The 22,828-nt window shown below is 36.0% G+C and overlaps 2 protein-coding genes across 6 annotated transcripts; one reads left to right on the top strand and one right to left on the bottom strand.

The window, feature by feature from the left end:
• Positions 1-9,894: 9,894 nt before the first annotated feature.
• LOC125196251 (interferon-related developmental regulator 1-like) lies at positions 9,895-14,545 on the top strand. Of its 3 annotated transcripts, XM_048094690.1 has the most exons (14): positions 9,895-10,203; positions 10,875-11,046; positions 11,258-11,292; positions 11,371-11,473; positions 11,715-11,797; positions 11,885-12,000; positions 12,085-12,195; positions 12,724-12,833; positions 12,949-13,258; positions 13,340-13,417; positions 13,497-13,547; positions 13,628-13,717; positions 14,137-14,214; positions 14,345-14,545. In XM_048094690.1, the coding sequence occupies exons 1-14, from the start codon at positions 10,194-10,196 to the stop codon at positions 14,378-14,380; spliced, it is 1,383 nt and encodes a 460-aa protein (XP_047950647.1). In that variant the 5' UTR covers positions 9,895-10,193; the 3' UTR covers positions 14,381-14,545. The 3 variants fall into 3 exon arrangements, with proteins under 3 accessions (XP_047950647.1, XP_047950648.1, XP_047950649.1); XM_048094691.1 differs by lacking the exon at positions 11,258-11,292 and having other exon boundaries at positions 11,371-11,451; XM_048094692.1 differs by lacking the exon at positions 11,258-11,292.
• Positions 14,546-15,070: 525 nt separating this feature from the next.
• On the bottom strand, positions 15,071-21,509 carry LOC125195811 (activating signal cointegrator 1 complex subunit 2). 3 transcript variants are annotated; one of them, XM_048094053.1, is made up of 10 exons: positions 20,924-21,509; positions 20,438-20,597; positions 20,291-20,352; positions 19,409-19,503; positions 19,189-19,302; positions 18,619-18,684; positions 18,289-18,386; positions 17,414-17,535; positions 17,096-17,284; positions 15,071-16,678 (listed from the first exon to the last, which is right to left on the bottom strand). In XM_048094053.1, exons 1-10 carry the CDS (start codon positions 21,300-21,302, stop codon positions 15,246-15,248), a joined length of 2,718 nt encoding a protein of 905 aa, XP_047950010.1. In that variant the 5' UTR covers positions 21,303-21,509; the 3' UTR covers positions 15,071-15,245. The 3 variants fall into 3 exon arrangements, with proteins under 3 accessions (XP_047950010.1, XP_047950009.1, XP_047950011.1); XM_048094052.1 differs by having other exon boundaries at positions 17,096-17,535; XM_048094054.1 differs by lacking the exon at positions 20,924-21,509 and having other exon boundaries at positions 17,096-17,535; positions 19,409-19,492; positions 20,438-20,504.
• Positions 21,510-22,828: the final 1,319 nt, after the last annotated feature.

Here is a 22,828-nt window from a genome sequence, read left to right as displayed (position 1 = left end):
TGGTTATATATTTGAATCAGGAGATAGAAGACAGAAATTTTATTTTAATGATGAAAAGTGACATTTTTTTGTTTCCTTGAATATAAGAGCATCCATATTAGTAAGGTTGTCCGTCCTTGCTGCTGGCAAGGACGCCACTGCTCACTAATGTACGTTGCTGGCAAGGACGCCACTGCTCACTAATGTACGTTATCTGTCCTTGCCAGCAACAGGGCGGTGCTCTTAAATAAGAGCACGTCCTTGTCGTTGAGCAGGCTTACGTGGCGGGCTGCAATTGGACAACGACATAGATTTTGTTGTTTTCTTTTTTTAAAAAAAATTCGAAATTAATTTAAAAAACGTTTTTAAATTAAAAAATATATTTTTCCACTTCTCAATAAAGTATATCCGTTTTCTACACACTTTTAATTTATTTTTCAATTTTTCCAATTATACGGGGTCTCCGAAGAACATTGGGGATAGAGGACTAGTCTTCCACGGGGGTATTTTTTAGTCTTTAATTATGTGGTTTTTAATTTGTAGGATTTTAATTATGTATTTTTTTATTTTTTAGGATTTTAATTATGTATTTTTATGTTTTAGGATTTTAATTATGTAATTTTTATTTTTTAGGATTTTAATTATGTAATTTTTATTTTTTAATATATTTTTATATCATAGAAATATTTTTACTAATTGAAGTATTTAAATTGAATAATAGAATGGTGGGAACTTTGAGCTTGTCCTTGCGGAAGAGCATGCATGTGGGTGTTGTGCTCTTGCTTAAGGACAAGGAGTGAAAATGGATCCGGGCCTATCTTCGTGCTCTTATTTAAGAGCACGGATGGGGATGCTCTAATAATTGGTGAAAATTTACTTCTGTATGTAAGTTTTGTGTCTCACATATGTGACATGTGATAGAATCTTAAATGGAATTAAATTTTTAATATAATACATTAACTTGGTATAAGACACATTTTTCCCTAATTAATTAGCTATCAATAGCTATTAATATAATGGGCCGTTTTCGTAAACTATAATCATTCAATTAGGCATAATATATTCTCTAAATTTGTCATTAAGTTTGAATAAATATATGTTCTTATACTAATAAGGAAAAGGAGAATATATTAACACATTATAGTATATGTATTTGATTTAGTAATTAAGTGAAGGATTATTTGATTCCTTTGATTATTAATGGACGCATGAATATATTTACGGTTTGATATGTTATGGACTACAAAAATCAAATTAAATTGTTATGAATAATTATTTAATTTGATTTTGGTATTACTTGGTCAAAAAGAAACGTCTTAATTAAATAGCCACTTTGATGGAAAGGACTTTAACGTTTTATAATTAGGGTTTGTCATCTCTCTGCTTATATATACAAGTGTGGCGATCCCATCAAATCACACACATTATAGAGAACACATAAACGAGGGAAAGCGAGAGAAACAAATCCTTGGAGTTGGAGCTGCGCTACTATGCCAAAGAAAGTCCGAGGAAGTTCTCTCCGTCTTCCCCAATCGCTTCCGCTATGGATCACCAAGGTATATCTCGATCCTATTATATTTATGGTTTACGTGAAATACATATTGTTCGAAGATCTTGCTTTATTTATATTCAATTATGTATTCAAGAATACATGATAGAAAAATAATTTCCTAACACTGTATCCTATCGAAAACATTTTTACTCATGGTCATGGACGATGATATTGTGTGACATTTCTTACATGTTCATAAAATGCATAAATAAATAGCGTGTGATTTAAAATACTATTTAGGCTCAATAAATTCATATAAATGATTCTAAAATGCTTGAATTCAAAATACGATGAGTGTAGGGACATGTAAGAATTATGAATGTGAACTTTGACATAATTTATAGAGTAAAATAAATTTTGTTAAAACATTATAATAATGCAAAATTAGTGAAATACTAAAAGATATAAAAAAATATTTTAACTGAAGATGTGTTTCACTGTGTGTACTAACAATATTGTTTAAATAGCATAATATTTTATCCGTATGGGGAGTGATCAATTGCTAACTCATCATTTAATTGCTAACTACAACTAATTTAAGGCTATAGGATTTTAGAAAACGTGTGATCTACAATTTGCTACGTGTAATTTTCATTTTTATTAATTAAATAAAAAAAGATAAAAAAAAAACTCCAAATTAGGGTTTTGGATGAAAATATCAACACAATGCTTTGAGAATGTCAACACAATGCTTTAAGAATGTTAACCAATTGCTTATATTGATATTCTACATGTATTATATTGACATATTTTATGTAGTATTGTTGTAATCAGAGAAGCACTCGAACAAGAAAGCTAAAGTAAGTATGGAAAGAGGGTTGTAGAAGAAGAGATGTTGCAGAGAATGTAAACTTATTGAATGATCGAGAGAGAAAACTAAATGAAGTTACAACTACAGAACTACTTCTCAATGAATCTATTTACACTACTTATACTCTAGCTAAAATAAGAGTGTATGAGAGCTACACTCAATCGGTTACAACAGCTAGAGCAACCAACTTCCAACGGCTAGATGCCAGCTCAAAAGTTAGCCTAAGTCTTGATTCCATATGCTGCAGCTCCACCTTGCTCTCATGCACCATCAGCTGTTGTGCATGACCATAATCCGTAACAAGTATTTTGACATTTCTGCTTGTACGAAAAAAATTAAAAAAATTTGCAATTTTTTTCAAATTTTGACGTCGGAACATATGCATGTATGATATCGTTGGAATCCTTATGAAATTATCTTTAAGTTGATATATGTTATATGAATTTAAAGTTTTGGGATTTCTTTTAAAAGTTAGTTATAACTAAACATGTAGTTAATTGACATTAATACCCCTATTGATATTTTTTGGAATTAATCCTATGGCCTTATTGATGTTTTTCGTTGATCGTATTGACATTTAGGGATTAATGATCTAAGCTCTTGATTTGAATATCTATTGGCTATTATTTAGTTGTAGTTAGCAATATAACACTCCCCTTATCCGTATAGTATTTTTCATCTTACATATTATATATAATTTCCACCAAATAAGTAAGAGAGATAGAAAGAATTTTTTTTAAAAGTATGGTTAGTGGATAATGGATCCTTCCTCATTAGAAACAAAAAAAGTTTTCAAAACTAGAAAGTTTATACTCCCTCCGTCCCATAAAGATTGTCCCTTTTTTCTATTTCCGTCTGTCCCACAAAGTTTGTCCCATTTCACTTTTACCATTTTTGGTAGTGGACCCCATATTCCACCAACTCATTCCTACTCACATTTTATTATAAAACTAATACTTTAAAAGTAGGACCCACATCCCACCAACTTTTTCAACTCACTTTTCATTACATTTCTTAAAACACGTGTCAGGTCAAAGTGGGACTATCTTTGTGGGACGGAGGGAGTATTTTTTAGGAATAGAATAAAAAGAAAATAGTTCATACTTTTTACTTTTTTAGAGACTGGGAGAGTACTAGGGGTGAGCAAAAAAGTCGAAAACCGAATATCCGAACCGAAATTCTGAAATTTTGTTCGATTTTTTCGGTTCGGTTCAGTTTTGAAAATACAAATATTTCAGTTTTTCGGTTCGGTTCGGGTGAAAAAAAAAACCAAAAAACCAAATAATCGAATTATATTTTAAATATAATATTATATATATTCTATTGATTTAATATATTCTATTATATAATATATCTATATTCTTTTAATATATTCTATATAATATTTATTATATATATTCTATTATATAAATTAAAATATATTATATTAATATAGAAATAATTTTTTTTAAAGTATGGTTAGTGGATAATGGATCCCACCTCATTAGAAACAAAAAAAGTTTCCAAAACTAGAAAGTTTATATTTTTTAGGAACAGAATAAAAAGAAAATAGTTAATACTTTTTACTTTTTTAGAGACTAGGAGAGTACTAGGGATGAGCAAAAAAGCCGAAAACCGAATATTCGAAGCGAAATTCTAAAATTATGTTCAATTTTTTCGGTTAATACAAATATTTCGGTTTTCCGGTTCGGTTCGGGTGAAAAAAAAACCAAATAATCGAATTATATTTTAAATAATATTATATATATTCTATTATTTAATATATTATATTATATAATATATCTATATTCTTTTAATATATTCTATATAATATTTATTATATATATTCTATTAATTTTATAATATATTTGATAGATATATATTCTATTATATAAATTAAAATATATTATATTAATATAGAAAGATTTTTTTTAAAAGTATGGTTAGTGGATAATGGATCCTACCTCATTAGAAATAAAAAAAGTTTCCAAAACTAGAAAGTTTATATTTTTTAGGAACGGAATAAAAAGAAAATAGTTCATACTTTTTACTTTTTTAGAGACTGGGAGAGTACCAGGGGTGTGCAAAAAAAGCCGAAAACCGAATATCCGAACCGAAATTCTGAAATCCAGTTCGGTTTTGAAAATACAAATATTTCGGTTTTTCTGTCCGGTTCGATTCGGGTGAAAAATAAACTAAAAAACCAAATAATCGAATTATAGTTTAAATATAATATTATATATATTCTATTGATTTAATATATTATATTATTTAATATATCTATATTCTTTTAATATATTCTATATGATATTTATTATATATATTCTATTAATTTTATAGTATATTTTATAGATATGTATTCTATTATATAAATTAAAATATTATATATATATATATAGGGGTGCGATCATATCATAACTCATATTTATGTGATAACCTAATAACCCTATCATTTTATGGGTCAAAAGTATCATTTTTACTAAAAATGATATTTGTACACGATAAAATGATATTTTTTCAGCATGCATAAAATGATACTTTTATTCCATAAAATGATATTCTGTTCCATAAAATGATATTTTTCGTCCATAAAATGAGGGTTATTAGGTTATCACCATAAATATTGGTTATGATATGATCACATCCTTATATATATATATATATGTATGTATATAGGGTCTTGTTAGAATGAGATTTTTGGGCATAATTGAGAAATGAGATGCAATCTCAGCCACTAATTCACAAGATTAACTTAATGTCAACAACTATCACATTATGTCAACATGGGGGGTATAATTGTCTTTTCATTAAATTGTATTTGAAATCATTTTCTAAAATCCTCCCTAAGGCCATCCGCAACGCTATCTCTTATCCGTCTCTTAACCGTCTCATCTCTTCATTATTCATGGGCCCCACTGTACTTTTCACCTCATCTCTTAACTAAGAGACAACACCTGCAACCCTCCATCTCTTAACCATCTCTTAACTATTCATTCAATTTCATTTTTTTATTTTTAATTCCAACAAATTCAATTAATAAAAAACACACTTCATTATAAATAAAATAAAATTACAATTTAAAATACATAAAAAAATAAAAAAGACATAATTAAAAAACTAGAAATTACAAATTGCACACTTAAACTCAAATAAAAAAAAATGGAGGCAAAGAAGCAGAAGAAGGAGTTCTCTAGTGACGATCATCTAATGGTTGCCAAATTTTGCCCAAATGTGCTCCATTAGATCCTCCTGGAGTTGGGCGTGGGCGGTAGAAACACGTGTCCTTGCCCGAATAGACAACCGCTCTTGCAAAGACGGATGCACTCCCGTTCGAGGCGGACTACTTGCGGTTGAGCTTCCCGGGGTTTCAGGGTCGAACCAATTTCCCGCCTCAGGTCCTTCGTCGGCGACAATCATGTTGTGCAAGATTATGCACGTATACATGATGTCGACCATATTCTCTATAAACCACTGTCGAGCCGGGGCTTTGATAATGTTCCATCGAGCTTGGAGAACCCCGAACGCTCTCTCCACATCCTTGCGAGCAGACTCTTGCTTCTGCGCAAAAAGAGACTGCTTTTCGTCCGTAGGCCTGTTGAACGTCTTCACGAAGGTTGGCCACTTCGGATAGATGCCGTCGGCAAGATAGTACCCCATTTTATATTGGCGATTGTTAGCGACGAAGTTGATGGCCGGCGCTTTACCATTCAGAACTTCAACGAAGAGGTCGGAGTTGTTGAGCACGTTGATGTCGTTGTTCGAGCCGGGGACCCCGAAATACGCATGCCAAATCCATAGCCGGTAGTCGGCGACGGCCTCGAGTATAACGGTGGGGTGGGTGCCTTTGTGGCCGCTCGTGTATGACCCCTTCAACGCCACAGGGCAATTCTTCCATTGCCAATGCATGCAATCGACACTCCCGAGCATCCCGGGGAATCCGTGCACTTGTTCGTGAAGACGGAGCAGAAACTGACAATCTGCGGTGGTTGGCTTCTTCAGAAATTCGGCGGTGAAGGCTGCCCGGACGCCTTTGCAGAAGTTCAACAAACAAAGTCGCCCAGTGGATTCTCCGACGTGCAGGTATTCGTCGAACGCATCCGCCGTTTGTCCAGTAGCAAGCTGACGGATCGCCGCAGTACATTTCTGGAGCGTCGTGTGGCTAGGACGGCCAACAGCGTCGAACCCTTCTCTGAAGAACTCTTCCCGTGCCGCCAATGTATTCGCGATATGCAAAAATAGCGGGCGTGACATACGGAAACGGCGACGGAAGTAGATATCTCCCCACACCGGGTTCGGACTGAAGTAATCACGTTCCAACCTTGCGGCGGCTTCCTCCCGGTTACGGTGGATGTATGTCCGGCGTCGCCTAGGAGGCGCGGCGGCTTCCTCCTCCCTACGTCGATCTGCTTCTAGCGATTTTCCATTATTCGACGCATTTGCTCAAATGGATCCATAATTGATTAAATTTGGGAGAAGAAAAAAATAAAGGAATGATTTTATAGAAGTGATTGGAGAGGAAAGAAAGAGAGATGAGAGTATATATAGAATATATATAAAAAAAAATAAAAAATTAAAAATATTACCGTTCAACGGTAATATTACCGTTTTTTATTTTATTTTTTTTTTTGAAAAATCTGATTTAAAAAAAAAATTGAATTATGACGTCATAAATCCGACGCCCACTCGCGGGTCGGCGAGTGGGCGTCACGCCAGCAGCCCGCGCGCGCCACGTGGCGCCGGGCGCGTGTCTCGCGAGCTCGAGACTTGTCTCGCCGGGATGCGTCGGGCGTCGAGACATCTCGTCTCGTCGAGACGAGACGGGAGCCGCAACGCTGTCTCGATGCCGTCTCGTCTCGTCGAGACGAGATCGAGTCCGCAACGAGGCAGCGTTGCGGATGCTCTAAAACTCTAGCTGCAAAGTCTTCAAATCTTCAAATCTTCAACATTCAAATCTTTAAATTTTCAACATTCAAATCTTCAAATCTTCAACCTTCAAATCTTCAAATCTTCAACATTCAAATCTTCAAATCTTCAAATCTTCAACATTCAATAAAATAACACTTATTAAAATGTCAACAATTAAAAAATAACACTTATAATTCATACATCAATACCGAGAATATCGAATGTCAACAACTCGTATTAAAATGTCAACAACTAAAAATTAACACTTACAATTCACATATCAATACCGAGAATATCGAATGTCAACAACTCATATTAAAATGTCAGCAACTAACAAATAACACTTACAATTCACATATCAATACCGAGAATATCGAATGTCAACAACTCGTATTAAAATGTCAACAACTAACAAATAACACTTACTATTCACATATCAATATCGAGAATATCGAATGTCAACAACTCGTATTAAAATGTCAACAACTAAAAAATAACACTTACAATTCGCATATCAATACCGAGAATATCGAATGTCAACAACTCGTATTAAAATGTCAACAACTAAAAAATAACACTTACAATTCGCATATCAATACCGAGAATATCGAATGTCAACAACTCGTATTAAAATATCAACAACTAACAAATAACACTTACAATTCACATATCAATACCTAGAATATCGAATGTCAACAACTTATAGTTGACATTATATGTGTATAGTTTGACAAGAATTGTATATGTAGTTGACATGGATTGTACACATAGTTGATGTTATATGTGGGTAGTACATATGAATTATATAGGAAGTTGACATTATATGTGTGTAGTTGACATAAATTATATATGTAGTTGACATAGATTATATATGCAGTTGACATAGATTATCGGCCCAAGGATTTAATTAAGTTTGGCCCAAGACTTATTATTTACTTAGCCCACCTTAGAGTGTCCACTATAGTTGGCCGGGCCAAGCCACAAAGTGTGGCCAGGCCACAAAATCGTGGCCGGGCCACCAATGCCCATGTTTCCTACTATAGTGGACATGACCAAGCCACCAAAAAGTTTGATTTTTTTTTTTCATTTTGTTTATATTTTAATTCTACTTCAATAAAAGTTATTGGACTATAATAATTGAAAAAATGCATAAGAACTAAAATTAAAACAAAATCTTCGTTGTATTATACAAAGAGGTAAAATTATACAACGAAAATTTTCGACCTCTCATAAACTAACATTCCCAACGCATATCACACTCTACCCCCTCCTCCCCTACGATTCCAAACCTCTTCGATCATATCAGCCTGCAGTGTCGTATGTGATGTTTCCCTCCGCATATCGGCGAACCATTGGATCAAGTATGCATCACTACGCGGTACACCCATCTGCAGTGGGGCGGTTGCAACACCGTGACTCGTACTTGCACCCTCTTCCGGTGCCCAGTTCTCTGCAGAATATCCTTCATCCTCTATTATCATATTGTGCAATATGATACATGCATACATGATGGAGGCGACATCATTTTCGTGCCATTGTCGAACCGGGCACCGTAGAATGGCCCATCGCGATTGGAGGACACCAAAAGCACGCTCAACGTCCGATCTCTAGACCAAAGACGGCTCGGATACAATTACAAAACTTCCTCAGCGTCAAATAGGCAAAGGCTTCGCCCAACTGTGGTATTCGTCGAACAGCAGGCAAGCTGCCTAATTGCAGCGTGTACACTGAGCATGTTACAACCCAAAAATAACCGTTTACATTCCCGAAGCGGCGACGCAGTAACTTCCGCTCGGGTAACGGGGCGACGCCAAGTAGTCTTCCATCAACCGGGCTCGTCTTCGACATGCCCATGCACCCGATAGAACGGGCGGAAATTAACGCGCTCGCCGCCACTCCTCCCTCCTCCTCTTCTCCTCTTCGCTCCTGCCTTCGAACGAGTTCATCGGGGTTCCTATCCACCCAATTGAATCAACTCATTTTTCAAAAGCAGACTGGTGATAATGAAAAGAGCGGAGATTCAAATAAAAATTGAGAGAATTAATAAAAAAAAATCGGTGGCCAGGAGCTGCGGGCCATGCCACACAGAGGGCCGCGTCGCCGAGAAAAAGAAAAAGTACGAACAGAAAATTCTAACGTTGTGAGCAAATTACCATTATACCCTTTCATAATAAATTAATCTAAAATTATTTTTTATGTGGCAAAATCTGGACCACTCATTTAATAAAAATGATTGGCTGATATTGAATCTCATTTCTCAATTAGCCTAAAAAATCTCAATTGATCACAACCCTATGTATGTATATGTGTGTGATTTTTTCGATTTTTCATATAATTTCAGTTATTTTGATTTTGTTCGGTTTTTGAAGTTCGTTTTTCGATTTTTCGGGTTCGGTTTAGTTTGGGTTTTGAAAAAAATTCGATCTTTCGATTTTGGTTTAATTTAGGTAAAAGACGGAACCGAAATCCCAATGCTCACCCCTAGAGAGTATAATTTATCAGTTTTAAAGGATTGACCACAAAATTGCAAAATTGGTAATTATTCCAGCTATTTTTGGCCTAAGAATCTCAATTTTTAAGTTAGGAATATGCTTCCTTAAAAACAAAAGAAAAAAGGATATGGTAATATTTATATAGAGAGAACGTTATTATTTATAGTGATGCTGTTAAGAAATCTGGCAATTTGCCTCTGAATTTTTTCCTCCACAGGCCCTGCAATTCTCTCTCTTCCCCTTCTCCATAATCTCCAATCTCCAAATTCTTTTCATGGATACTTCCTTTCTCGATTCAATTCAGTTATTCAGTTCAAAGCTCTATTACTATCCAATTCACCATTCTTACTTATTAGCTGCTTGTTTTCATCATTCAGATTTTAGTCGTCCTTGTATTGTTTCTCAATAACTAAGTTACCGCCGCTTATAGCTTTCGGATTCGGATCCGGATTTTGATTTCGATTTGCATCACTCCATGGGTAAAAGTGAGTTTCCCCCCTTTCTTTTTCCACTGTTTTTTTGTTTCGTTTCGGAAACTCGAAAATTGCTGCGGCAAGAAGTTAATTTCCGAGCGTGCTTGTTCTTTTGGTGTAGTTAATTACGCATGGAAAAATCAAATTAATCGATCTTGGTTCAAGAATTAACCTTCGGAGCTTTCTTTAGCTATATTGCAATCGAGGTTGAACACCTTTTTCATTTAATAATAGAGTATACTTGGACTTTGACGGTAAATTATTAACTTATGCTTTTATGGAAAAAAAACTCAAATTGTGATATGTGACGTTTCACTAGTTTATGCGCATGTTTTAATGTATATTTTGATCAACTTTACGAGTGGATTGAACAGTTTGAAAGCCGATTACTGTGACGCATTTATGTTAGAGAATTTGGGGTTTGTATTTTTTGTTTTTGGTGGTGAATCAGGATTAAGGGAGTTGCAAGCCTGTAAATTATTCTCCATATTGTAACTAATTTAATAAAATGATGATTCAAGTTATGAATTGTTGAGTGGCAATGTTGGTGTACTTTCTGAATGCCTCAAATTAAACATTGTTTCTTCTAAATTTTTTTGCTCATAACAAGTTTTATTAGTATTAGATGTACTTGAACTGAATTTGGAAATAATTGCTGAACAATTTTGTTATGGGCATTATAGAAAGTTCTCAGAAGAAATTTGCTACCATGCTGGATAGCGATGATACAGATAGTCTGAGCTCATCGACCTCGTCCATGCGCTTAGACAATATGACAGAGAATGGTCTCAATGAAGTTCAGGTTGATAAGGATGATTTGCTTGATCAGTGCTTGGATGCTTTGTACGAGAAGAGGTAATCCTTTTTAGTTTCATGTATAAGATACTTAGATACTAGGAACTGTCTTTTAATCTTTATTGTTCTAAAAGTGATTATTTCATATTGTATTATTATTGCATAATGATGTATATGTAATGCATGTCGATAGTCTATTAAAAAGTTTCCTCATGTCTGGATAATGTATGTGATGAATCATGTATGGTTTAAGTGTTTCTTTTTTTAACAGAAATAAATCATCATTTGAGTTTCTCCTGAAGAGGGGTATGTGAAGACTTCTATAAATTTTGATTCTACTTTCCTATCATCCTGATATTATATCTGTATATTATTTTCATACAGGGGGTCCACTAGAGAAAAGGCTTTGGCATCTATTATTGAGTCATTCAATAGCAGCTTGCAGAATGAATTTGTCGAAACAAAGTAAGAATTCAGTGGTGTTTCTGTATCATTCTAAACTCTATTGTATTGGTTTTGCATAAATTTGAGTTTGAATCATGTATTTTTTACAACCAATTAACTAGTTAAACTTTTACCAAATCTTTCCATTTTCAAGCATTTTCATTGAACAAAATTCTTTAGATGTATATTGAAGGTTAATAACGTCTTAAATATTGTGTTCTAAGCATCTTCAGTATTATGTTCTAAAGTTTTAGTTCGATACTGTCTTTTGTTTCTCCACCTAGATTTGCTACATTCCTGCAGCAGTGCCTCAATTCAATTAAAAAGGGTTCTGCAAAGGAGGTTTCCCTGGCATCTCATGCAATAGGTTTCACCTGCCTTCGACATATTGTATCTAGCCTTTCATTGTTTGGCTAGTATTTGGTGAACTTAATTACTTTGTACACTTTTACAGGACTTTTAGCAGTGACTGTGGGTCCTGGGGAGAAGGCTCAAGAGATCTTGGAAGAATCACTCTCCCCTATATCGGATGCTCTGAGAATTCGGCCTGAGACATCTAAGATTCTGTCGGTATGTTATGTTTCAATAGCTCAGCTAAGCAAGTTGTTGCCTTGGATGCCTAATTTGATGCTGGATATTGCTATATGTTCACAGTTGCTCCAATGTTTGGCTGTTATTACTTTTGTTGGCGGTGAAGATCCAGAACAAACGGAAAAATCAATGCACATAATGTGGCAAGTGGCTCATCCGAAATTGGGTGCCAATGTATGCATCCTTTCTGTTAACTGATCCAAGATGTTTTGTATTCTTTTCAATATTATACATATATATTTATTTTTATATGAATAGGTAGAGAATGAAACATAAACTTTCCGTGCCATGGTATGTAAAAGTCACTCTGGACCATTGTGATCTATGGTTTTCATGAAATGATGCATTATTGCCATGCAAAGACCAATGATCCAAATTAGATTTGACACACTGCATGACCATCCTGTTTGATCCTGGGCCTATATTAATATATCTGTGTCTGTAAGCATACAAAACTACAGCAGATACCGTTCAGTATGATATAGTCTGTAATCTTGTTTCTTGTTATCAGTATGGTCGTGTGCTTTACTTTTTCGCCTCTTGTCACCATGCAATGTTAAGTGGTGCATATACTCAGTGCAGTTCAATCGAGCCGTGGATATAAGAGTGCAATGTGTCAGCTATTTATTCTTGTCAGCTATTTATTCTTCTGTTAGTCTGTGCTGTTCAATCATATATTCTAAAACTGATATCTACATTCAGGTGGCTGCCTTTAAACCTTCGCCAGCAGTGATAGCGATGATGGTCTCTTCCTGGTCATTTTTACTCACTACTGTGAATGGCTGGGCGCTGAACCCTAAGAGTTGGCAAGAGTAAGTATTAATATCAAATATTTAGTTAAGCTTGCTATTCCATATCATGAAGACATTAGTTCTGGAAGTATGTCGGGTTCAAAGAACTTTAAGTGTTTTACTTGAAATAATTCAGGACAATCTTGTACTTCTCTACACTGTTGGACAAGGATGACAGAGCACTGCGTATTGCAGCTGGTGAAGCACTTGCTTTAATCTTTGAGATAGGGAGCCTGGACAAATTCTGTGGCGAAACTAAGGACTCTTCTGAGCCCACTATTGATGAAGGGAAGGATTCCCGAAAATTGATGTACTTACATGGATTGAGAACTAAAGTACTTGGTCAAGTGCGGGGCCTCTCTGCTGAGGCCGGTGGTAAAGGTTCTGCCAAGAAAGATCTCAATAGTCAGAGGCACACATTCTGTGATATCCTAGACTTCCTTGAGGTATGCAGTATGCTTCTATTAGTTTAATCTCCGTAGATTTGGTTTCTAGACAGCTTGAAGTTTATTTATATCAAATGCCAGGATGGTTATACACCCGAGACCTCGATGAAGATAGGTGGAGATCCTCTGAACACAAGCTCATGGACTCAATTGATACAGGTAATGCTATCTTCTCTACATATTTTAGCACTTTATTGTATTGGCTTCTAACATTTTCTAATATCTTTCTGCGTTATAGTTGAACTTCCTGAAACATTTCCTTGGAGGAGGATTTGTGAAGCACATGCAGGTACTTATTTGCCAGTAGTCCTGCTATAATCGACTCTTTTACAGGTTATCATAATCTGTTATTTATCATGTGTATGGCAGGAGAACCAATTTCTCCATGATGTGTTTGGTTTCACGCCCAAGAAGAAGCTCCTATCAGGGACCGAACAGCGTATGTCAGGGCGCGAAAAGGTTAGTTGGATCTGAATTTTCTTGGTGTTAGAACCGCTGGCCAAGTACATTTGTTGATACATATTTGATTGAATGTAATGTGAGATAGGATTTGTAATACATTAGTGCATTGCAAGTTCTGAAGGGGTTATTTCATGGTACACTTTCATGACTCTTCAAGATGATCATGTTTCTGATGTTTGATTGCATGTCTTTTGATGAACCTTTTTAAGTTACAGTATATGGATTAAGAATTGCTATGTCTATTAAACTTTGTAACATCTAAATACGTGGTTGCACCTAGCCTTGTGTGACATTTGATGTAAATTCTGAAGTAAGGATTAGTTTCCTTGAGGTGGGGATGAGTATGAAATACAGTATTGAGACTTGAGATGCATCATTAAGGCGATTTTGCTCATGTTTACCCTCTTTGTTGACAGAGAATGTACAAGTCCCCTAACTCAGCTCTCAACAAGGCACGGACGCAGTTACTGAACAAACAACGGGCATTGGCCCAGGTAAGTTGTTCATCTCTCGAAAGCCAAACTACTTCTCCTTTCTCTTGTCAGGGAGGGGACTGATCATCGAGCTTTTTCTTGTTCATTCTTCTGGGATGAGTAATTTGATGTTGGTGTTTTTGTGGTGCAGGGGAGGAACGCAGGCCACTTTGCAGTCGATGAGTAAAAGAGGATCAAGCACTCTCGGGGATAAATAACATTTGTCGCACCCTTTTTGCCTGCACATTCGCACGATACTAGTTTTATCATTTGTTCACAGATTGGGAATCCACTGTATTAGCACTCCATTTTTTCACTATAATCTTATCAGAGGCAAATGCTATTAATCTTATTATAGCAATCCTCATTTTACTGTTTTCATATTGAAAGGAATTAGAATTATACCTGTGATATACTCCCTCTGTCCTATTAGAAATGAAACGTTTGCTTTTTCACACATATTTTGAAAAAATAATAATAAATAGTTAAAGTAGAGAAAAAATTAGGTAAAAAAGAGAATAATATAAAGGGGACTCTCATCTACATTATTCTCTCTTATACTTTATTTTTTCACCACTTTAGTTATTTATTATAATTTTTTCAAAATAAGTGTGCAAAATTAAACGTTGCATTTTTAATGGGACGGAGGGAGTACTAGTTTACAGTGGCAGAGCTAGGTATTTTATTATGGAGGTTCAAAAAATCATTTCACAACTTTCTCATTCAAAACAAAAATCGAACTCAATTTAAATCCATCAAGATTTTAGAATTATATTTTTATGTCATTAATTTTAAAACAAAGAGAGAGAAATGAATTGGCCATCAGATGAAAGCTTCGATATTAAATAAATTCTTGATCAACAAAACACGGGGTACATAATAAAATTATGTTCTTGTAAAAACAAAGTCAAGCAATGTAAAAGCTGAGTCCTCGTTCCCTGATACAAATTTGGTTGCCACAAAAGTGGATTTGACAAAGCTACAAAATTGGCCAAAGTCTATACAAAAAGAGGGTCTAACATATTGAATTGAGCAAGAAGAAACATATGTGATTAGTTGTAATGAGCAGGTAATCCACCTAGATGCTTACTCATTGCTCTGTCTTTCCTGAAGTTGCTCCTTCCCCTGCCGCCGCCACCCCCTCTCCTTCCTCCACCTCTCCCAAAGCCTCCCCTAACTCCAACTCCATCGTTTTCTTGTCCTTCTTGCTGCTCATTTGATTCTGGGGGTGACCCGCTGCCACCCCCTCTCCTTCCTCCGCCTCTCCCAAAGCCTCCCCTAACTCCAGCTCCGTTGTTTTCTTGTCCTTCTTGCTGCTCATTTGATTCTGGGGGTGACCTATTATTCATTGTACTGGACATAAAACCTCGTCTTCCTCGACCTCTACCGAAGCCTCCCCTTCCCCCAGTTCTGTCATTTTCTTGCCCTTCTTGCTGCTGCTCATTTGATTTAGGAGAAGACCTATTGGTGATAAAAAGTCCTCTTTCTCTACCCCTGTAAGTACCTCGTCCTCCTCGTCTTCCGCCTTCATCACCATCAGATTTTTTGTTCTGCTCGTCTTTCGAATCTGATAAACTTTTAACAGCGCCCAAGGGGAGGTTTCCACCTCGTCCAAGGCCATGGATAAGTTCCTTTTGTGCTAGATTAACCAATTTTGCCTCGTTTTGATTGGCCACAGCAACAGAACCTTCCACTTTATAGCTGTAGTTCTTACCGTCTTTGACATAAAACTGTGGGGTTTTCCGCGAGACCCACTTTGAACTGTCGGCACCAGAAGTCGAGCTGCCTGTGTCAGCTTCTGTAGCTCTTCTCCCCTGTATATGTTTCTCCCCCAGGGTCTCAGATTCGTCCAATCCTGAATCACCAACACTCAAACCCAGATCATCAAAGGAGTCATCATACTCATCTTCATACTCGAGTTGAGATGCAAGAGCTGCAGTTTTTGCTAGTGCCTCTTCGTTTTTGGCATTTAGGGTCTCAGAATCAGACAAGTCATTCATATTCTTCCGCGTAAACCTCCCAAATGAAGACGACGACGAAACTGAAGATGCTCCAGGTTGGTATTTTGTGACAGTGGGTCCCACGATTTCCGGAGGAGATATTGCAGACACCACTAGTTTCCCCTTACCCTTGTCTTGACTACTAACCAGTAACGTGGACTTTGAGGGAGGCATTGTTTCTAATGAAATGTCGAGAGATTGCAATTCTTCATGAAGAGTTCCCTCGAGGATTCTCTGAATCACCATTTCTGTATCTTGGTTGTAGGCTTCGAGACATGCTACTAGGAAGCCTCTACCGTAATCTGGAAACAGTTCCTTGATTTGACTAATTTTTGACTCTACAATTGCCACACCTTCATCTGTCTGGGCCTTGTCACTGCTAGCTGGTAATGAAGTAGAAGATTTCTGCTTGATATCAGCTCGCATTGAAGTCCGCATAATCATAGCAAGAAATTGATTTTGTTCATCATCCATTGATAACCAACCTTCATTCCACCCAGACAAAAAATTATTAGTTGAATGGGATTCATGGATAGAGGGTGAAATAAAGACAAAGAACAATGGAAAAGCCACAAGGTGTATCAAAAGATAAAACTTGCAAACAGGACAATAACCTCAGTTGGATGCTCCAAAACAACTTAAAAACTAAAGATCATCCAAAAACATTCAAAAACTCGTGTAGGAAGTGGTGTAAAATATAATACGAAATGATTCAGCAGTCAATCGTTTTGATATACAAGCATCCAAGTGTGTATATGATTATATATCTTGAGTTTCACATTAGTTTATGCACTCAGAAACCTTGAAGGAGCTGAGCTTTCATACTGAGACAATGAAATTGAACAATACATATACAAGAAGTAGAAGGAAAATGAATATATATTTGTCACAGAAATTCTTACCTGTTTCCCGTAATAATTCAATCCTACTCATCATTTTGTGATTCTTCTCAATTTCCTGGATAAGTGTTCCCCACGTCTGTCCTCCAGGACCATCGGTGTGATCAATAGAGAGATCTCTTATTGTTTGTATTAGAATATCAGCCCTAACAACAGGATCCTCCACATTTGCTGGAAACATCTTCATTGAAACTGGAAGAGAATAACTATTTTCAAATGCCTCATCACTAAGATAGCATGAATAAAGTAATCTCCATCCAAATTTTGCAATCCTCGTTGACAATATCTTCAGACTAGTAAAAGCACTTGAAAGCAAATCACTTGATATTTCCTTGTTTCTATCTTCAGCTACTCCAGAAAGAATATTGAAGCCTCGTAGCAATGATGGAAGAAATGAGTCATGTAGCCTTACAAGGGTGGTGAGTAATTCTTCATTCCCATAACTGCAGAGACAACAAAATTTTGACAGACCCTCTAATGGAGTATGAAAAGGGACAGTGAGCCAAGCAGTTGGAAATTGACTTCTTTACCCAAGATAATCAAACACCTCTCATTTATAGGATTCTTCTCTCAGTATAAAAGATATTCTTAACCAATGAGTCAAATTCACATTGGAAATTACAAGATCCTTTTGAAAAATCCAACCACGTTGTTGCTCAAATGTTTAATGAATTTTTGTAACAAGACAACCTCAACTAGATAGCAGCAGTTTGACATGCTGAACTACTTGTGCTTGATTTGCTAAAGTTCTGGTCAAATTTGAAATAATGGCCAAAGACAGAGATGTACTATGCAATTATCTCTTTTTTATAATAAGCTTTCCTTCATACTGCAGTAGCTCAATTTGGATCATGGCCATAAGAGGAAGACCAGTAAAGAAAAGGTTGAGACAGCCATGAAATATACTCAATGGCTGTAAAACCTGCCTTTATTTACCTACATTCTCTTGGTCTTGGAGCTGTTTAATTTTCACGTGATCCAATTAAGTACAAGTTTCAAATATTATATCATTAGTTTCTAGATCATATAATTGTTACTAGTGCAGTAGGGGTGCATTTGAAGCAAGAAAACTTCCAGCAGACCCAAGAATAGGTTATACGATGATATGGCATAAACTTTAAACTTAAAACTTTAGAAATTTTGAAGAACTGTCAGTAAATTAACTGAACTAGTTCAGTTAGTAGTAAGTGTAGTACCTCAGTTCAACTGGGGAAGAGAAGAAAACAGCTGCAGGTTTATGTGCATTAACAAATGAATCCAACGATACAACTGAATCATTTATGAAGTCCATAACCTATGAAATAAAGTACATAAGGCAAGTCACAGAATAAAATTGATACATCTATCAGGCCAGAACACAAATTGCAGCCAAATTTAGTTAAGACTAGAGTTTTGATAATGGATGTGCATATTGGAAGAACTTGATCCTGGTTTGGAACAAAAGATTCTGTTAAGCTGACTGTTTCGCACTGATGACTGAAAGATAAGGAGCCAGATGGGGTAATACAACATAGAATTAAGAGTACCTCCAGATAGTCGAGATGAAGACGACTGGATCCTTGGTCTTGATGGCCACCAGAACTAAGCAAACCCTGTGTGCCAAGCCCCAAATGAAAAAAAAAATAGCAGTATGTATGATATAGTATTTAGAAAGTGGAGATTACTTCTAGTGTATTTAACCACTTTTCAGAACTTTTAGTTCAACCACTGAATCTGAGACCAAGAAACTACTAGACTGACCAAAGAAGCAAACAAAAACTTATGTAAATTAATGCTAATTCCTGCCATATGCATATACATCAGGTCAAGACAAAGAAACCAATGTAGCCTTTGCAGTCCCAAGCTTGAATTCTTCACGTGTAATTTGCAGGATGCAAGTTGCAATCACTTAAGACAGATATATCCAGGGGCTCAATTTTCTATTTAATGTCCTTACACTTGCTAAGTATGAATGTCAAAGCTGGAAAAATCAACTTAGTCGACATATTGAAGACACATAGCAAATCATTCAAATCAATTTCAAAAACTATGAATATGGAATGTTACAAAAAGCTTGATGTACTGTCAAGGTAAAATTCCAACAATAGAAAAAGCACCTCTAAAGTTGAGTTGCAACGTTGATACATGGTCTGGACAATGCTAATGAAGTGCGATATCAGAGCAGGAAAATCATCCTGGATGTATGGTTGGGCCTTTATTACATTTGTCACCTTAAAAAAAGATGTAAGCATCACATGTGAGATTGGCAGAAAGAAGAGTCCTGGGGAAGGGATAAAGGATAGAATCAATAGTAGTAAGCTGTTTATACATACATACCAGTTTTTGGGACAATTCTTCATTTTCGTGACCGTATATGGCACATATATCCAACAATTTTGGTAATTCAAGCAACTTCTTTTTCTGCAGAAGGGCTACCACATACAACTCGTAAAAAGAGTATACAAGTAACAAATTATTCAAACAAAATATTTTTCACATACTTGGCAAGCAAGTAAGAAAACCACTTCCTTAGAAATTATTCTGAGCTAGAAATCAATTAGGCTCTTGAAGAAATATTATTGAGCCTAACCTACCTTCCTCCTTGGTCTATGCAAACCAAGCTACTGGTTTCAGGCTTTTACATCCCTAGTCTTCACTCATAGTAAGCTAACAAGCTTCTTAATGGTTCAATCTGCTTTATCCCATAAATTACTTGGCACATACTACATGTATACCTAGTATATTTTCTTCATGCAGTAGAAGGATCCAAGTTATGCAAACCTTTTGCAACAAAAAAATGTATCGCATTCTTGCATATAATATTCATGATTCTAATGAGGACAAGGTGTAATCAAATTCCTTTTTCTTTTTCTTTTTCTTTCATGACCTCATAATGTATGCATTTTTGTGGTAAAATGTAGATATGCAGGCATCCTTTCTAAATGGCCAGGCTTCATATTGTAAGATCAAAAGTACAAGGTCAGACCAGAGCTATATGTAGAAATGATTTACATAAATAAAATAAAGCATTAAACAACATACAAGTCAAGTTAAAATGCAATCAGAAATTATTATATTTCCATGGTAAATGTGCAGAAATGGACCAGTCAGACTATCGGGGATGCATAAACACACCAATGTGCAATAAAAAACAGCAAAAGAAAACAACATAAAACACACGCTGTATTATTATTGCTGGAATTAAAGAGAACCACACACCCTCATGATCTTTTGCACTCAATGAGTCAGCAGCCTTAGCCCCAGGATCCCGGTTGGATGATCTGTAGCAAGAAGTTTCACATTCATTTAAACCAGAGACAAAAAACAAAACAACATAAACGAAAAAAGAGTTCCCATGTAACTTACAAACGGTACAAGACCATGAAGACACGCCGACACAGCTCAAACTCACCAACAATTACTCCAGAAACTATTCCTCGGGCTCCACGGTGAGGGAAATCATACCACCTACTTCTGAATTTCAGAAAACTTTCAAGAAAGGCATCCAGTGATTCATCAGTGGCCACTGCAAACAAATTGGAAGAATGTCTTTTTCAAATGATACTGCAGAATACAATCAACTATGTTGTGCTCAGGAATTTGGATTTTGGAAGCACTGGACATATAACTTGAGACATATCACATCACTTCCAATACTTCATAGTGATATTTAACATCCTTCTGAGAATTATCTCATTTTGTTCCATAGTGAAACATCTAGATATTCATCCAATCAAACGAATCAGCTCAAAAGAAGATAAAGTCAAGCAGCGAATTACAAATCGAACATAACCAACCAATATTAAGATTTGCTTCATATAGCTTCAACAAGTGCAATGAAAAAATAACAACCTTCTCTCCAGAAATCTCTAGGGCGCAATTTCAGCAACCGAGACAACTCCCTATTGAGCAGATCAACAACGCGCTGAGACTCGACGGGATCCAATCCCCCCTCCTCGAGGCCAGCCGCCACAGCTTCATCCTGGGGCAAGTAAATTACAAAATTGCCACTCGTGGAGGCTCTATTAACCCCATCCTCCCCCGTCCGCACTCTGCTAGCCGAGGCCGCCACGGTATCGGCAGTAGGGGTGTTTGTGGTGGCGCGGAGGGTGTTAGAGAGGGTTTGGTGAGTGTTAGGGTTCTGGAAATCCCTCTTCGGAACAAACTTCTTCTGCGATTTTGCGGAACTTGTGTAATCATTCCTGTTCTGGTTAACGGATCGGTTTGACATATCGGAAATTCGATAATTTCTTATGTGCGTGTGTTTTTATGTATGTATATATATGCAGCAATTTGTAGCAGCATAAACTGGAAGGAGATTTGGATGATTGAGAACTGGGAGAAGTAGGCGTTGATGCGTCGTCACTCCAAATTCAGCCCCCAATTTCCAAAGGGTTTTGCATTTGCGTCCGTGCACATTTACGTTTTTGGACAATGGACTTGACAACCACACAAGACAGGTATATAACATTATCGGAATCCGTCATCGACTTAGAAAAAGCCACTTATTCGAGCAATGTCGCCAATCTGACCCAGATGTACACGCTGTACTTCACCGGCGGCGGGACCCCTGAAGAAAAGGCGGCCCTCTGGAAATGCATCCAACACCTGCAGAGTACGCTGGGGCTCGATCCCGACGCCCCTCCGGCCCCTCCGTCTTAGATTTTTTTTTTTAAATCTTTGTTTATTTGCGTTTTTTATTTGTAGTTTTTTTTTTCTCGTTGTATTATATTTTCCAATGATTAATACAACGATGAATTGTTCATTATTAGTCTATTTATTAAATACATTTGTAGGGAAAATTAAATAATATAAAAAATAATGATGTAAAAATGAAATGTTGAGTTAGGGAGAAATAAGGGAGAAATAAGGGAGAAACCAATGTAGCAGTTGGCTAAAAACTGGGGATAAATTTTGCGTCCGTGCACATTTACGTTTTTGGACAATGGACTTGACAACCACACAAGACAGGTATATAACATTATGCAACGTTTAATAACCAAATATTTCGTGGCTGTATAGTAAATTTTTTGTAGTTAACATGTCTTTTAAAATAGATATTTATGCAGTGACACAAGTTTACAATTGAAATTGGTGCAGTGCGGTTTTGATCTATGCAAAATTATTTTTAATATAAAAATACAGAACCAAGGATATGGAGGTTATTTTTAAGTAATCGTAAGTTTATTTTTATGTCATTATTATAAGGATGACATAAAATGATCTTAAAATGACCTCAACCCCAAAGTTTATAATATGACCTAAAACTGCTTTATAATGACCCTCCGTGTTTTTCTTTAATTATTGACCATTAGATTGTCAAATCTCATGGTCATGATTTGGTCTGGATTTTGTATTGGGATCAATTTTTGTATTTATCATTTTCCTATATAATATATTTTTATGGGACGGATGGAGTAAATGAAAGAATTAATCGTGGAAGTGTGATAAAGAAAATTTACACCAATTAATTGTGGAGGATTGTTGACAAAAGGAGTAGTACTTTATAGAAAACCCTCTACCCAATAATAATATTACTCTAATTTTGTGATCAACTCATTTAAAATATACCAAGAAAGAAATATTACTAATAAAGTTGAATAAATAAGGGCTTTGCGAAGCTGAATAACCTTTCCAATATAAATATTTGAACCTACTTTATACAATAAGGCCCGTCTGGTAGCTCACATAATTATTTTCAGGGATTTGTTGGAAATGGGCTTTTCCAAAGTTGATGGGCAAAGTTATGAGCTGTTT

The sequence above is a fragment of the Salvia hispanica genome, chromosome 6, assembly GCF_023119035.1.
Source record: "Salvia hispanica cultivar TCC Black 2014 chromosome 6, UniMelb_Shisp_WGS_1.0, whole genome shotgun sequence".
In the NCBI taxonomy this organism is placed as follows: domain Eukaryota; kingdom Viridiplantae; phylum Streptophyta; class Magnoliopsida; order Lamiales; family Lamiaceae; genus Salvia; species Salvia hispanica.
Note: the sequence above shows the minus strand (reverse complement) of the source record. Positions and strands in the feature narration are given on the sequence as shown.

Excerpts from the sequence above, each read along its gene's own strand:
- LOC125196251 (XM_048094690.1), top strand. Across the intron at positions 12,196-12,723 it reads ATCCGAAATTGGGTGCCAAT|GTGGCTGCCTTTAAACCTTC; the intron begins GTATGCATCCTT and ends ATCTACATTCAG. Across the intron at positions 13,548-13,627 it reads GATTTGTGAAGCACATGCAG|GAGAACCAATTTCTCCATGA; the intron begins GTACTTATTTGC and ends TGTGTATGGCAG.
- LOC125195811 (XM_048094052.1), bottom strand. The coding sequence starts at position 21,302 with ATGTCAAACCGATCCGTTAACCAGAACAGGAATGATTACACAAGTTCC. Across the intron at positions 18,387-18,618 it reads TTCATCTCGACTATCTGGAG|GTTATGGACTTCATAAATGA; the intron begins GTACTCTTAATT and ends TTTATTTCATAG. Across the intron at positions 17,536-18,288 it reads TCTTCCCCAGTTGAACTGAG|TTATGGGAATGAAGAATTAC; the intron begins GTACTACACTTA and ends TTGTCTCTGCAG.